This window comes from Delphinapterus leucas, chromosome 1, assembly GCF_059928025.1.
Source record: "Delphinapterus leucas isolate spDelLeu-1000000601 "Yukka" chromosome 1, BTC_Dleu_Yukka2, whole genome shotgun sequence".
Classification (NCBI taxonomy): domain Eukaryota; kingdom Metazoa; phylum Chordata; class Mammalia; order Artiodactyla; family Monodontidae; genus Delphinapterus; species Delphinapterus leucas.
Genome location: NC_143129.1, coordinates 27,870,776 through 27,885,579, shown reverse-complemented (window position 1 = coordinate 27,885,579; position 14,804 = coordinate 27,870,776). Strand labels below are relative to the sequence as shown.

General features: G+C 41.1%; 1 protein-coding gene and 1 long non-coding RNA gene across 5 annotated transcripts in view; one reads left to right on the top strand and one right to left on the bottom strand.

Annotated features, from left to right (window-relative positions):
• The window catches only part of LOC149750424 (uncharacterized), an 83,105-nt gene extending 78,618 nt beyond the window's left edge, over positions 1–4,487 (bottom strand). The window contains exon 1 of the long non-coding RNA XR_016394611.1: positions 4,304–4,487. This is a non-coding gene — a long non-coding RNA (uncharacterized LOC149750424). The remainder of the gene's footprint in view (positions 1–4,303) is intronic.
• Positions 4,488–4,575: 88 nt separating this feature from the next.
• The window catches only part of WDR26 (WD repeat domain 26), a 38,705-nt gene continuing 28,476 nt past the window's right edge, over positions 4,576–14,804 (top strand). For 3 of the 4 annotated variants that reach the window (XM_022579307.3, XM_089918175.1, XM_089918222.1), the window contains exons 1-4: positions 4,576–5,668; positions 7,508–7,607; positions 7,708–7,812; positions 13,374–13,510. In XM_022579307.3, the coding sequence (XP_022435015.1) occupies positions 5,241–5,668; positions 7,508–7,607; positions 7,708–7,812; positions 13,374–13,510 (770 nt within the window). In that variant the 5' untranslated portion in view covers positions 4,576–5,240. The remainder of the gene's footprint in view (positions 5,669–7,507; positions 7,608–7,707; positions 7,813–13,373; positions 13,511–14,804) is intronic. The other variant, XM_022579306.3, reaches the window with a different exon arrangement.

Below are 14,804 nucleotides of genomic sequence, written 5' to 3'. Positions count from 1 at the left end.
GCAGCAAGAACAAGCTACTCCAAGCAGTCTAACCCAGCTGTGTGGCGGGAGAAGAACAATCTAGTTTGCTTGGAGAAAAGGATGGTATTCAGCTTAGAGGACAGTGAATACTTCCACCTGTTCACTTCTGAATATAAGGCTCCTGTCTCTGCACTTAGATCCACCCAGTGTGCCGCCCCTTCTCCCCTCACAGGAGGACACTAGATTCTTGTAGCATGAGTGGAATGTTTGTAGAAGGGGGAAAATAAGCAAGCACTGGAGAGACATATATGGAACAGTGGGTAAAACTGCCAGGTAACTGTGCCCTTCACTCTACTACATAGGTATTGGAAACTCCCCGTCCATGGAAGACCACCAATATAAAGACAACATTCAGACTTGTCTGGCTAGAGGTACACAGGAACACATTTGAGTGGCAGAGTTGGGGTTAATAAGTGACTAGAGTCCACAGCTCAGACATATGAGTAATTATAAAATCTTCTTATATCTTTGAACTTCATTGCCTCAAATCCTTTTTGAAATGATGGAGGATTTAAGTTATATTTTGAAACCTTTCAAGATAGTCTTTTCCCAACGATCTGTTATATTTGATATGTCATTTGACTCACAGATCAATTCTCTGAGGCAGGTAGGCCAGTGCCATTATCCCCACTTCATTCATGAAATGAGTGCAGGGCAGCGAAGTTAAATGACTTGCCCAATGTCAATCAGCTGACTAAGTGTTCTGACTTCAAGAATAGTGCTCTTTCCTGAATTCTCCCAAGTTCACCCAAATCCAACAAGTCCAGCTTCCCAGTTTTAGAACCCCAAACAAAGAAAAGCTAGGAATGAAGCTAGAAATGTAAACACAAATATGTCCCTCTCCAGGGATACCTGAGATTCTGAAAACTACCTCTTCAAATAGAAATTGAATAAATTGAATAATATTGATGATGCTAAGTACCAGGTTGAGACACCAAACTTAAAACTTGACAGAAGAACAATAGTCTCTTCTAGTTTTTTTACAAAGTCTTTTGAGAAAATTTGGTTTCATGTTTTATTATAAACACCTATACTATCTCAGCTTTTTTTTAATATAGTAGCTTTTAATTTTTACAGCTAAGACACTGCCGTGGACAGAACTTGTGATTTGTCATTTAGATATCTAACACCAATTTCCTGAGTTGCCTTTTTGTCAGTCAGGAATGTCCTAGATGAGTGTTTTGGAAACTTTTTTGAGAATGGCCTACAGAAGAGATATATTGTACTTTGTAAAGCATAGATATATATCTGTCATTGAAACAGAACTTCCACAAAATAATAATGACCTTTCCTATGGATGACTGACTTGGATGTTTTCTACTCTTTCTCACTTTTCCATTTCATTTTTTTAAATTGTAATCATGACCAATACACTGATTTCATGACTCACAGATAGGTCAGGACCCACAATCTAAAAGCACTGGCTTAGACGAACAATACACAGATCCTACCTCAAAGAATTTAAACTCTAATTGGGAGATGCATATGTACATAACTCACAGATATCTTGTAGTTGGAAAGTCTTTAGACTCAATTAGTTCAACTACCTACTCTGTAATATCCCTGAAAGCCTTTGCTTGAATATCTGTAGGACAATAAGTTGCCTCTTATTTGGAACCTAGCACAGGCTTGGTCATATAAAGATTTGGTAAAATAGCACAGAAACAAGATAAATGAATCAAATACCTGAATATGCATTCAATTTTTTCCCCCCTAAAAGACAGCTTGGACCTTTGTTCATAAATGCATCTCAGTTTTTTCCAGGATGAGGGTGAAAAGGGGAAGGCAAATCAAGGGGACAGCAATCTAGAAAGGCTCCTCTCTGATAACTTGAAGAAGGGGTTTTACCAAGTTAAAAAACATTGCAAGGGCTTCCCTGGTGGCGCAGTGGTTGAGAGTCTGCCTGCCGATGCAGGGGACACAGGTTCGTGCCCCGGTCCGGGAAGATCCCACATGCCGCGGAGCGGCTGGGCCCGTGAGCCATGGCCGCTGAGCCTGCGCGTCCGGAGCCTGCGCGTCCGGAGCCTGTGCTCCGCAACGGGAGAGGCCACAACAGTGAGAGGCCCGCGTACCGCAAAATATATATATATATTGCAAGCAGACTTCAATATTGGAAGGTTAAATAAATGATACTCAGGAGGGCAAGGAGGCTGGAAGTCAGGAAAGGCTCCCCCGAGGAGGTGAGAAAGGAGCCAAGTCTTGGATCAGAAGGATGGAGAGAAGGTAGGAGGTATGGTCAGACTCAGAAGAAATGAGCCCAGCACATTTGGGGAACAGCAGTGAAGGGTTCAGAAAGGGGGTAGGAAAAGACAAAGTCAAAGAGAAAGATTGAGGTCAATCTACAGAGAGCAAGATAAACTCTGGATTGTATTCTCTAGGTAATGCGGTGTTACTGAAGGTTTCTGAGTGTATGTAGAGTGGTATTTCAGAATCATTCATCTGCCATGGACTTGAAACCTGGCTCTAAAAAAATCCAGAGTTCAGACAACAGAGTCTCCAGCTGTACTTTAGTTTAGAGAAAAATGTGTGCACACGTGGACTTCATAAATTTCAGAATTCTAGTAACAGCAGTCTCGGTCTCATAAACTATAGAAAAGCTGGGGTATATATATTGAGTTTAGACACCAGTTGAGACCAGTTTCTTTTGCCTTTCATCCTTTACTTTTGTTCATGAAGTGTAAGCCGTGTCTGTGGCTACCACTAAGTCATTGTTTCCTTTATGAAAGCTACAGATTTTATTCAGAAGCTTGTCCTCAGTACTGCTATGGGCCTCATAAATTATTACAAACGACTTTGCAAAATTTAATTTTGTATAAACAATAACAATGCTTTTAATAAGAAGTCTAAAGTTAACGAACAAACAGGGATCTCTGAAGTGTTAACTATCTAGTAATTCAGGCTCCGCTGGATACGGTGGCAGTGCCCTACGAAACTTAGCTAGAACTCAGGTCTCTTTCAGGTGAATAATAAAATTGAATGTGAGTCACCTTAAAATTACACCGCCACCTGGAAGCACATTTAAGAGATGAGACTAAAAGCTAAATCTCCGTCAGATCTTGCAATGGTCTTCCTCTCCCTTCCTCTAGCCTGTGGATCAATAAAGCTCAGGATTCTTTAATAATTTCTCATAAGCATTTTTAAAAATTATTTTTCTAAATTTGAAAAGTAACCAAAGACCTCAAAGTTACTTTGAGCTATAAAATTTGCAATTTCAGAGCTATAAGATGCATTAGGGACTTCCCTGGCGGTCCAGTGGTTGGGACTTCGCCTTCCAATGCAGGGGGTACGGGTTCGATCCCTGGTCGGGGAGTTAAGATCCCACATGCCTCGAGGCCAAAAAAAAGCCACAAAACGTAAAACAGAAGCAATATTGTAAAAAATTCACTAAAGACTTTAAAAATGGTCCACATCAAAAAAAAATCTTAAAAAAAAAAGATGCATTAGTTGAGTCCATGTTTTTCCACAGGAAAACTTCTTCAGAGAAAGATTGTTTAAATTTCTGAGAAAATGTCTGTACATATCGGTGTATATGCTATCGACCACACACCGGTAAATAATTGTTTGGGGTAATGGAGACTATTCACCAATGATCAAGATTCAGCCCAGCTCTTCCTTGCCGCTTTTCTACATCCACATAAACGAGTAAATTACAGCGACGCCGAAGCCTCACAGTTCACCTAAACATTGCAAGCCTGGATCTCAATTCTCCTTAAGGTGCATGTTTTGGAGGCAACAGCTCGGTCTGTATTACTGCTGCCTAAACTGGGCAGTGACTCAAGAGGCAGCTGGAAGGAGGTGCTGGGCAATAGCTAAAAAAAGAGTGAAAGCCCCTCAGCAAAGTCCCGCCTCACTACACCCACAGTCTTTTTCTGACTCCTTGGCCCCATCAGATATTGCTCTTATCCATTATCCCACCTTCCCGGGGTAGAGCACAGAGTCTCCTAGGCTCATCATCTCAAACCTCCTGGGATGGCCCGGGCACGACAACTGTGTATGGCACTTGGCTGTGGAAGTTCGAGTTCTTCACACTCAAACGAAGAGCTGGTCAGTCCTGGTTACCATTAAGTGAGTCGACAAGGACTGCCACAGCCCTGTGCCTGGGAGTTCTCGTGACAAAATCTCGCCACCTGCTCGACCCCATCCTCGGCCGGGGATGGAAATCTGCAGTCCCTCCGCACGCCTGGCGTTTCTAGGTCACCCTGGGGTCCACACGCACACACTCGCGCACGCGATCGCCGCCCTCCTGTGCACGCCCGGCTTCGGAGGGACGGAACAAACTTACTTCTCGCCGACGCAGCCCAGCCAGGGCGCTGGGGGCGAGACCTAGCCGGCCAGGCCCGAGCTCCAGGGTGGATCGGCTCGGGTCGGGTCGGGGTCGGGGTCAGCCCCAGCCGGCCCGCCGGCCTCCCTCCCCTCGCGCCCAGCCGGCCCCCGGCGCACGTGCCGGGTGACAGGCCCCCTATAGGTTCCATACCTGCCACCGGAAGTGAGTGAGGAGGGCAGTATAGGCATTTCCTGTGACGCGAGCGCCTGGACTCCATTAGGCAGCAGCTGGGGGAAGAATCAACACACCAGGGAGCAGAGCGGAGCGGACCCGAGGACAGAGGCGGCAGCTGCCTCCGCTGCCGCCCGCCGCCGCCGCCGCCACCGCCGGGGCTCAGCCCAGCGGCGGGCCCCACGCCCCCGCAGCCGCCCCGCGGCGCCCCCCGGCCCGACCCCCGGGCCGCGCACCCCGAGCTGCCTCCGGGAGGGGGGGGGGAAAGGGCCCGGATCCTCCTTCTCCCCCTCCTCCTCTCCCTCCTCCTCCCCCTTTTCTCACCCCTTACCCTGACCCCTCCCCGGCCCCCCCTCACCCCGACCCTCTCCCCGGCCCCCGCCTCCCCTCCCCCGCCTCGCCCCACCGGCTTCCCACCACGGCCTCTCTCGGCGAGGAAACTCTGGCCTCCGCTTCCTCCTCCTCCGACTCGGACACCGGCGGAGCCTCCCCGCCCCCGCGGAAGAAACCCCGAGCCTCGGCGGCGGAGGGAGCAGGAGAGCCCGGGGCTTCGGCAGGCAGAGCAGGCCTCTCCCCTCCGTCCTCGTCGTCCTCGTCCTCGTCGTCGTCGTCCTCCTCCTCCTCCTCCGTGGTGGTAGTGGTGGGACTCCCCCCGGCTGCCCCTTCCGCCGCCGCTGCCGTCCCCCACCGAAGTAGCGGCCACAGCCTGGTCAGCGGCAGCATCATGCAGGCCAACGGGGCAGGAGGAGGAGGAGGCGGCGGCGGAGGAGGAGGAGGAGGAGGAGGAGGAGGGGGCGGCGGGGGCCAGGGACAGACCCAGGAACTCGCCTGCCTGTCGGCCCAGAACGGGGAGTCGTCCCCCTCGTCGTCGTCGTCCGCGGGGGACCTGGCCCACGCCAATGGGCTCCTGCCTTCCGCCCCCTCCGCCGCCAGCAACAATAGCAACAGCCTGAATGTCAATAACGGGGTCCCCGGCGGGGCCGCCGCCGCAGCCTCCGCCACCGTTGCAGCTGCCTCCGCCACCACCGCCGCCTCCTCTTCCTTGGCCACCCCAGAACTGGGCAGCAGCCTCAAGAAGAAGAAGCGGCTCTCCCAGTCAGATGAGGATGTCATTAGGCTAATAGGACAGCACTTGAATGGCTTAGGGCTCAAGTAAGTATCCCTTCCAGGCAGCTGGTGTGGACAGACCGAGGGACGGAAGCGGGAGGGCGGGGGGTGGCTGGAAAGAGCTCAGGCAAAGGGAGAATTACTGCTGGGCCCAGGACACAGGAGGACGCAGCTCAGACAGGCTGACCGGGGAGGAGGAGCCCACCTGCAGGGAAATAAGGGGAAATCAATCAGTCTGACAAATTGTGTGGTTGGGGGTTGGGCAGGGGGCGTAGAAACCAAAAGATTCACCCCTCCCCGTACACCTTCAGAGCGTAATTGTCTGTCAATAAAGACAGATGCGGGAGTGTGTCTGTGTGTGTGTTGGGGGAAGGGTGGATTAGAGCTGGTGGAAATAATGAACCTTGGAGGATTTGTTTTTCAAGGGTACCTCAGAGGCATCTTTGTGGGACACCTCCCCCCCGCCCCCAGCCATGACAGACAACCCAGGCAAACTACCAATCAGGAAAGACAATCACTTACAAGTGTTTATGGGAACTGAGGGGCTGGGATAATTTGGAAGGAGGCTGCTGAATAAATCTGATGGGAATAATGGAGTAAGTTACCATGTTGATGTCATTTAAAGGCCCTTGTGTGTGTACAAGAGGCCTGCCACTAACTTGTCTGAAATCTCACTGTAATACCAAGAAGGCTACTGCCTCTGAAAAAGGGACATCTGATCTGGTGAATCATTTATTTTCAAATACAATTTAGATGACCTTGTGTACCTAAAGTAGGGTGAAGGTGGATGACCTTGGCCCCAAACCCCCGTTTTGTATACACACAAAGGAAAACCAGGGGTGGTGGAAAGTAGGATTGGTGGGAGTGCCGTGGAGCTTGATGGAGGATGAAGCAGAACCAGAGAGAATTAAGACTAGAGAACAACATGCAACAGTTTCCAGCTTCAAAGCATAGATTAAAATAAGCTCTTAGTATATTTTGGATTTATAGATTTGTTATGGGGAGAGGGAGAAAAGAGCACTTTTTAAAAGTGACATAAGTATTTTGATTCTCAGGCAGATTATTGCACTGTTTTTTGCTGAAAAATAAATGGAGCTGAATAAGAAAGCATTGAAACATAAGCAAATATGTAAGACTGATAAAGATTCTTAGATATCAAAATATCTGATGGAAGAAACCACATGTGGTGAATCGTTTAAGCTCTGAAAGAAATATATCGAAGGAAGATTTCACTTTGTTCCCTAAGGAAAAGCATTTCCTAAATGCTAACAGAACATATTACTGAGACAAGAAGCAAGCTGACAGCAGCAGGAGGAAATAACTCGTGACTGTTTGGAACCTACACCATAGTAAATTTTCTATTTTTAGTATAGAGAGAAAGCGAATGATTTTTTGATGCTGGATTTATTTCAGTTTTAAAGATTGACCTATTAGAATTTCTTTGCAAACATAATATCTGGATTTAAGGCTCTTAACCTAATACAGGTCATCTCCATCACCTTGTATGTAACTAACAGTTTTTATCTTTCCAAATGTAGTAACGTGGTTAGTATATAGATCATGGTTTTTCGCTTTTTTTAACCTGTTGGTTAGAACACATTTTTAGAAATTTTATACTTCATTAAAGGCACTAAATGGAAAAGGAGGAAGAATTTATTTTGATTCTGGTTTCAAGAACGTTTTTGACTTGACTAGATGTAAACCTAGGTGGCAGTTTAAAAATCAAGTTTGTTTAGCCAAGCACATCAAAGCTATTTATTTCTTTTTCCTTCATCATGAGGTTAGCTTAAGAACTTTTGCAACTGTTTTCATAGACAGTAGTTTATTTGGAAGAGTAAACCCTAAAGTTGGTCAGGTCTTTTTTACACTGTATCTCTCCTGCAGCCAGACTGTTGATCTCCTCATGCAAGAGTCAGGATGTCGTTTAGAACATCCTTCTGCTACCAAATTCCGAAATCATGTCATGGAAGGAGACTGGGATAAGGTAAAGTAGGGCATATAGAGCTGTGTAACTGCTGCTAAAATTGTATATTTGATGTGCATTTTGTGACATTTCTGTTTTTCTCTTATACCAATTTTTGCAGGCAGAAAATGACCTGAATGAACTAAAGCCTTTAGTGCATTCTCCTCATGCTATTGTGGTAAGAGGCGCACTTGAAATCTCTCAAACGTTGTTGGGAATAATTGTGGTAAATACACTTTTGTTCTTAGTTTCACATTTATGCTTATTTTAGTAGGTTATTGATAACTCTAGGCTTCTGCCTCTTATAAAAGATAAGGCCTTAACTTTCAAATAATTAAACTTGTAAACTAGGATGAGTGTTGATGTTTCATAGTTTGAGTTTTATATTTTTAAAATGTTTAGTAAATGTGTCCTTTGAACCTTTGAGTTTATAAATTAAGCTTTTGCTAAATTATGTTGAAAGATCTTTATGCTTTTGATACTATTAATAGGAGTTTAATATTTATAGAATCAGGAATAAATTATACTTTTATTATTTAAAATACTGAATGTGCTGGTAAAGAAAACACGTTTGGGTGTATATATATCCATATAGCCTTAAGTAGCTGACACATTCATTATCTTTTTTTTAAAACAAATCTTTGGGAATTGTAGTTAATTCAAACCAGCTCCATTGGTGTGCTCACCATTTTCCATTCTTGCATTCCAGTTGTGTGAATTGACAGTGTCCAAGTTTGTATAATAGATATCACTCTGGTGGAGGTTTAGTATGCAAATTTGACCATTGGGCTCTGCTTACTGGCCTTATTTCCTGACAAGATCAGTTTAGTAGTTCAATCTGTTAGCCTCTTTCATAAATCTTAATGAATCTTTTATACTAATAGGCTTTAATTCTTCAGTAGATGTTGGTGAGGGAGAGGAGGGGATGAGTTTTTCCTAAGTCCTTGTGATTGGAAACCATGAAGAATCAGCTGCTGGCTGCTGGCTTTTTAACTTCTAGCTGATTCATTTGTTGTCAAAAGCAGTTTCCTGTCTGGTGGGGGAGGGACAGAAGGCAAATAGGAAGTGAAGTAGGGAAATCAGCTGTTTGTTAAATATTAGTAAATGCCTGTTACATTTTGATTTTTTTTTTTTTAATTGGGTCAAACATTAATCTTTCTGCCTTTGTGTATAGACCTAATAGACTCTCCTGTTTCAGTTTTGGGGTTTTTTTTTAAAAAAATCTTAATTACAAGAGTTTTCAAATTCTTAATATAATTGTTTACAAAAATATCCTAGAGAATGGACTTCAGGTGAATTAAAGGAGCAACCAATATGAACAAATACGGATTCAGTTAAATTGACGCTTTAGTGTTTTGTGGGGTTTTTTTTTTTCCGTAAATACTAAAATTTTTAACTTATTATCAGGCATCTGATTCAATAGTAACTCATGGAATAATCAGTTCCATGGTAAATTTTTAAAATGAAAACACAGAAGTTAAACATCTGTATTCAAAAGGATTGCAAATTTTCTACTAATTAAATTTTCCCCAACCCATATGTTTGGGTTTAAAAAAAAAAAAAAAAAACCTAAGTAAATTTTTATTGGGCAGTTTTTCGTAAATTGTTAGCCCTGACAGAATGGAAGGTGACCCTAATATAAAGACAATTACAAGGCCAAAATAAGAATTGGGTTTCCTTTCCCACTGGACAAGTTAACACTGCTTATATGGTGACAGTAGAGAACTTGCCCATGGACTATTTTAAAATAAGTGTGTGATTTCTTGGAGGATCATTATCCTTTTTTAAGCTTCATCCAAATTATATCTGTAATTTAGCAGTAAAAATTATTAATTAGACACACTTTTTTTCTTATTTGTTTATAGTAATTTGAGACTTCTGTATTGGATTTAGATTATAACTATCTCATTAGAAATCATCTTTGTAGATAATAAAGAGGAATCCTTTCTTTGTACAGCCTGTTCAGTCTGTAGAACATTCTAGGATCTAATAAGAGATGAAGATTAAATCTCTGGCCGAGCCTCACACCATCAAACTGTTTAGGTATTTATACACAGAAAGGGGTTCCAACTTTATCTCACTTTAAACATTAATGAATCAATTGCTTTTAAAGATTCAGGTCAGCATTTTTTCACCTAATTGTGTTTAGATTTACTCCTCTCCCCCACTCCATCTCCAGAAGATAATCTAATGTAAGCGCAAGTTTGTCATAATACCTTAGAAGACAACTATTTGGCTTTTGTTTAACATAATTATTTTAATTGTATGCCCAGACACATTTGATAACTTAGTCTAGACTAAAATTGTATTTTCTTTTTTAAACCTGAATGTTTCTATTGACCCAATCCACTCCCCCACTTCAACCCCCATATTTTTAAATGGTTTCTAGTCAAATGATACTAGGAATAGCAGAATTTTTTCCAGAGTTTCTGGAAGCTGAGCTTATGAATCAACAACATATTTTAGTTTGGGTTCAGATATTCTTAGCCATGTCTGGGGAATTTGGGTGGGTATTTGAGATCAATAACAAAACTTTTATATGTCTAAAAATGTCTGATTCTTATTTTAATAGAATAGAAACATGCTTAACAAAAGTGTTCAAATATTAACTTGATCTACAGAAATTTACTAGTATATTTTAAAGTCAAATAGGGAGGAGTTTTGAAAGCCATGGTTTAAATATAATTCATTTCCACTTTCCTCTGAGTCATGATTTAATTGATATAACTTGGTTATAACCTTATCTCAGAGCTGGTCATAACCACTGCTAAGTTAGCTAGGAGCTAACTGCCCTTGATAACCAGACTTCCTGTGTATCATAACTTCTGAGTTTCAGAGCTTCACATTGAGTTCAGTATAATTATATGGGAGGAAACAGTAAATCCAAATATTGGGTAGGGTGATGGGGGACAACAGCAGGATTTACCACGTGCACTATCTATCTTTCAAACTATCCTACCTAGTCACTTACCAATTTCAAGTTTTTATCAGATAGTAAAAGAGAAAAAATTACTGCTAGGCCCAAAGATGCTGAAAAATTATCAGAGATCAGGAATGATCTCTTACAGAGGTCTAGTTAGGAGTTGGGGAAGGATACAAAGGAGAGTTTATTATCTCAACCTGTTTTCTTTTTTTCTTCATTTAAGAAGCTCATGATCTTTAAAAAAAAAAGAAAACCATAGTAAAGCCCTGTCCCCACCTCAGCAAACTTCAGTTTTGCCTGATTCTTTAAATTTTTTCAGTACATAATTAACGTCTTTTGTGACAGATGTTCATTTTCTTGAAACTGTATTTACATTTTTGTGCTTTAAATTTGGGGAAGTAAAATATAGCTTTACTTTCTCCATCTTTATCATATGTGTCAAATACTTGAACTGATTTTTAGGAGAATAAACAGTTTCTCAACCAAATCTCTAGCTATTCTTGGCCAGTAGCTTATTAGTTGCCATGCACAGTACCAGGAATTGGTATCTGTTTGAGGGTATTCTTTGTCTTAATCTGGATAAAATGACTCATAGGGAAATGTTCTTGTGCTGCTTTTATAGCATTCCCTGTATATACAGAAATATGTGTGTATATTGGCTTCTCTCAAAGTTTTACTCTGCCTTCCTCTTCTCTCCTGCCCTGCCTCTGCTCCATAGAAAGAGAGTAACATGTTCTAGTAGTATCTTGATGGGAAAGTAAGGGGGAAATAGGAAATAGCAACTGGGGTACTGTCCCTACACACGTTGGAATGGGGAAGGTGGTGTGCATAGGACTTAATGATTGATACCCCCAAAGTTAAGACTTGCCCTGAACAAAAACAGACAGAATTTTCCCCCAGATTCCCAATTATTAAGAAAATTCAGTGAAGAAATTAAATACACATGCTGCCAATGGCATTTAAACAGAAAAATTCTGCAACTAAATGATACTCAAGTTTGATTCAAAAATCCTAGGTAAAGTGAAACTCTTAACATTATATTGATAAATGGAAGTATATGAACTCTTCATAAAGAGTTGAAGTTTTTTCAAAAGATAAAATGGTGAGAATATCCGTAATAACTTTGAATATTTGATTTTTAGATTTTGTTCTATTTAGTCTTTTGTTTTTGGTTTTTGTCACCTGATGGACTTTTAAAGTATTTTTTTTATTTGACATCTGGAGTTTAACTTTAGGTTACATGTGCAGTAACGTGTTTTCAGGGCATCTTGGTAACCTATTTCCGAAACATTCATTAGTAAATCTAACTTTACGTGTAAAATTTGGTAAGTGTAATTTTTCTAGAGTTATAGGAGCTTACCTCATAGTTTGAAATTTTTTCTTTTGTTCCTTAGCTATCGATTTAAGATTCGATTATTACCAAACATAAGCAATGTATCTTGTAAAAGATGTATTTAAATGTATGCCTAACTTACATGGGAGGGTTTGTTTGGTTTACTTTCTCTAGAAACGATTTTTATAAGCTTGTAGGTTATGCCTGCCTCCCCAATACTCCCTAAAAGAAAATCTTACAGAGCAATTCGTTATACTCTTAATTTTGTGAATAAACAATAATTTCTCCACACAATTTTTGACAGCAGTTTATTTTTAATGTCCCTTAAAGTAAGCATCTTAATGAAGAAGAAAAGGCTGTCATTTGGGGTTTTCTTTTGAATGCATTTGAAATCTTTACCTCTATGTTCCTTGGAATCTCTAAGTATGACTAACATTTCCTGTCTACTAAATTTTCTACCTGCATCACTTGACTTGCTCAAGTGCCACAAGTGGCAGATTTGATAAATGAGTCCCTCCAAGCAGTGGTCTTTAATTAGGTTTAAGGTTTAAAAGAAATTGCAAGCTTAATATTCGTAAAAGCTCTTTTGTCTAGCAAAAAGCTGCTAAAGCTGTGATGATCACTTTCAAGTCAAAAGTAAAGTAACAGAGTAAAGGAACATTAAAAGTATTAAAGCTGTACACATTTCAGAAAAAAGCTAAATGTGAAAGGGCTTCACAATAAGCTGGAAATGGTTTGTCCTTTTGGGGGAAAAGAGTTGATAATAATTGTGCTTCATAGTGAAATGCATCAAGATAGTTACCAATACACAAAGACCTTTGAGTTCAACCTTCGATTGTTCAACCTTCGATGGCATCCCTTTATTGCCACCTAGAGACAGTGAGTCCATCAAGCTCATGCTTGTCCACTTTAGTCATAGGAAACTCAGTACTTTGCACACCAGCCTCTAATCTAGTTGCTGGACACCTTTTCTTCCCTTTGATAAGCCAAAATATGACCCTTTGTAACTTTGACCCAGTGGCTCCAGTTCTGCTTTCTGGTCTACTTAGTCCTTCTTTCACATTGTGGCTTTTAAGTAATTCCTCCATTAACTGGTTTTTCTGCTGTCTTTTTAAAACTTGTTGCATGAAACCCCCCAACAGCCATTATAGAAGTCAGACTTTTTAAAAAGCAAATTTAGAATACTTGGAATAGTTCTAACTTTTCACACAAGAAGTAAAATTCTAGGTGAATGTTTTGAGGGTAGAATTAATTTTCTCCTGTGTTGATGCCTTGGTCACTAATGATCTTTTCTAATTTGAGATTATTTGTTCAAAGCAGACTTTTATTAATATGTGAAATGGAGCAATAGGGTCACATTTAATCTGCTGTGACCCTATTAAATCAAAATATTTTGAGTCTTTTTAAAGCTTTATAACAATTATTTTTAAAGGGCATAGTAGAATGGTTTCTACTGTTCTGTTTAGGCACAAACATTTTCTGAAACTTCCATCAACTTTTTTCCCCTGACTGCTGCTTTCTGTCATGTCAGAGGATGAAGTTTTTGCTGCTGCAGCAGAAGTACCTGGAATACCTGGAGGATGGCAAGGTCCTGGAGGCACTTCAAGTTCTACGCTGTGAATTGACGCCACTGAAATACAATACAGAGCGCATTCATGTTCTTAGTGGGTAAGAAAGCTTAGTTCTTAGCTCCAGGTTGAGGAAGGAGCTATTTTTATCAAGGTTACCATTCCAAAGTTGCATTTCTTTTAATATTTTCCCAAGATGTGAGTATTGCTAAATTCTTGGGTAATATTTGTCTGGGTAATTTCACTTATGTGTGTACAAACTATTTTTGTCATCCTAGGAAGCTTTCCATATTGAAATAGAGAGATGCTTAAGTGGGTGAAGGGAGAAGAAATATGTATTAACAGTGAAATGCCATTTCATGATCTTCTATAAAAGCCCTGTGGCATAATCTTCTATTAAAAAAAAAAGCAGTAAAGTTTCTAGTGTTGATGCATACAGACATTTTTTTTTTTTAGCATATACTTGTCATGTACCAGGTCCTTGCTAAGCGTTTCATAGACACAATCTCATTTTATCCTCGTGTCGATCCCTTAAATGTTAGAGTGCCCAAACCCTTGGTTTTGGACCTCCCTCCCTTCTCTGTCTACACACGCTTCCTAGGTGATCTCATTCTATACTATGGCTTCACATACCATCTACATGCCAGTGGCTCTTAAACTTACCCTCTCATCTGAACTCCCAGTGTATATACCTGATAGCCTACTTGACAGTCTCCATTTGGATGTCTAAAAGGTATCTCAAAGTTACGTGTTGAGAACAGAAATGCTTAATTCCCATTGTCCCTCCACCCACCCAGCCCGCACAAACCTGCTCCTCCTCTCGTTTTCCTCATCTTAGTAAACGGTGAGACCTTCTACCCACTTCTTCCAACAAAACACTTAAACCTCATCCTTGCATTTTTATCTTTTAACTGTGACAAGTATTGTTCACGTAAGGAAATGGCCCAGAAATGACAAGATGTCGAATTGACATGGTTTCTTCCTCTTAGTCCAGTGTCCTTTGAGTTATACCACATGACTTCCCATAAACAGACACGCGTTTGAAACCTTAGGGTATAATGTGTATTTTCAAAAGGGAGCAGAGCAACCATGGGTAACTTTTAGAAAATTCTAAAAGTAAACAGTTTTTCGTAAAATTGATAATAACTCCCCAAAAGTTATTTTGGAAGCCAAATTTTTGCATTGTCCAACTTTTATAGGGTATTGTGAGTGTAATTACTTACATATTAAAATGTAAGTTCTCATCAGCTAAGGCACTATATATTTAGTAAACAGCAAGAGAACGAGTAGTTCTGCTGTTGGGTAGGAGGCTATTACATTATTTAGATGCTAAATGTAATATGCTAAATGCAATATGCAGTTAAGAAAAGGAGGTGGTGATACCCAAGTTAACT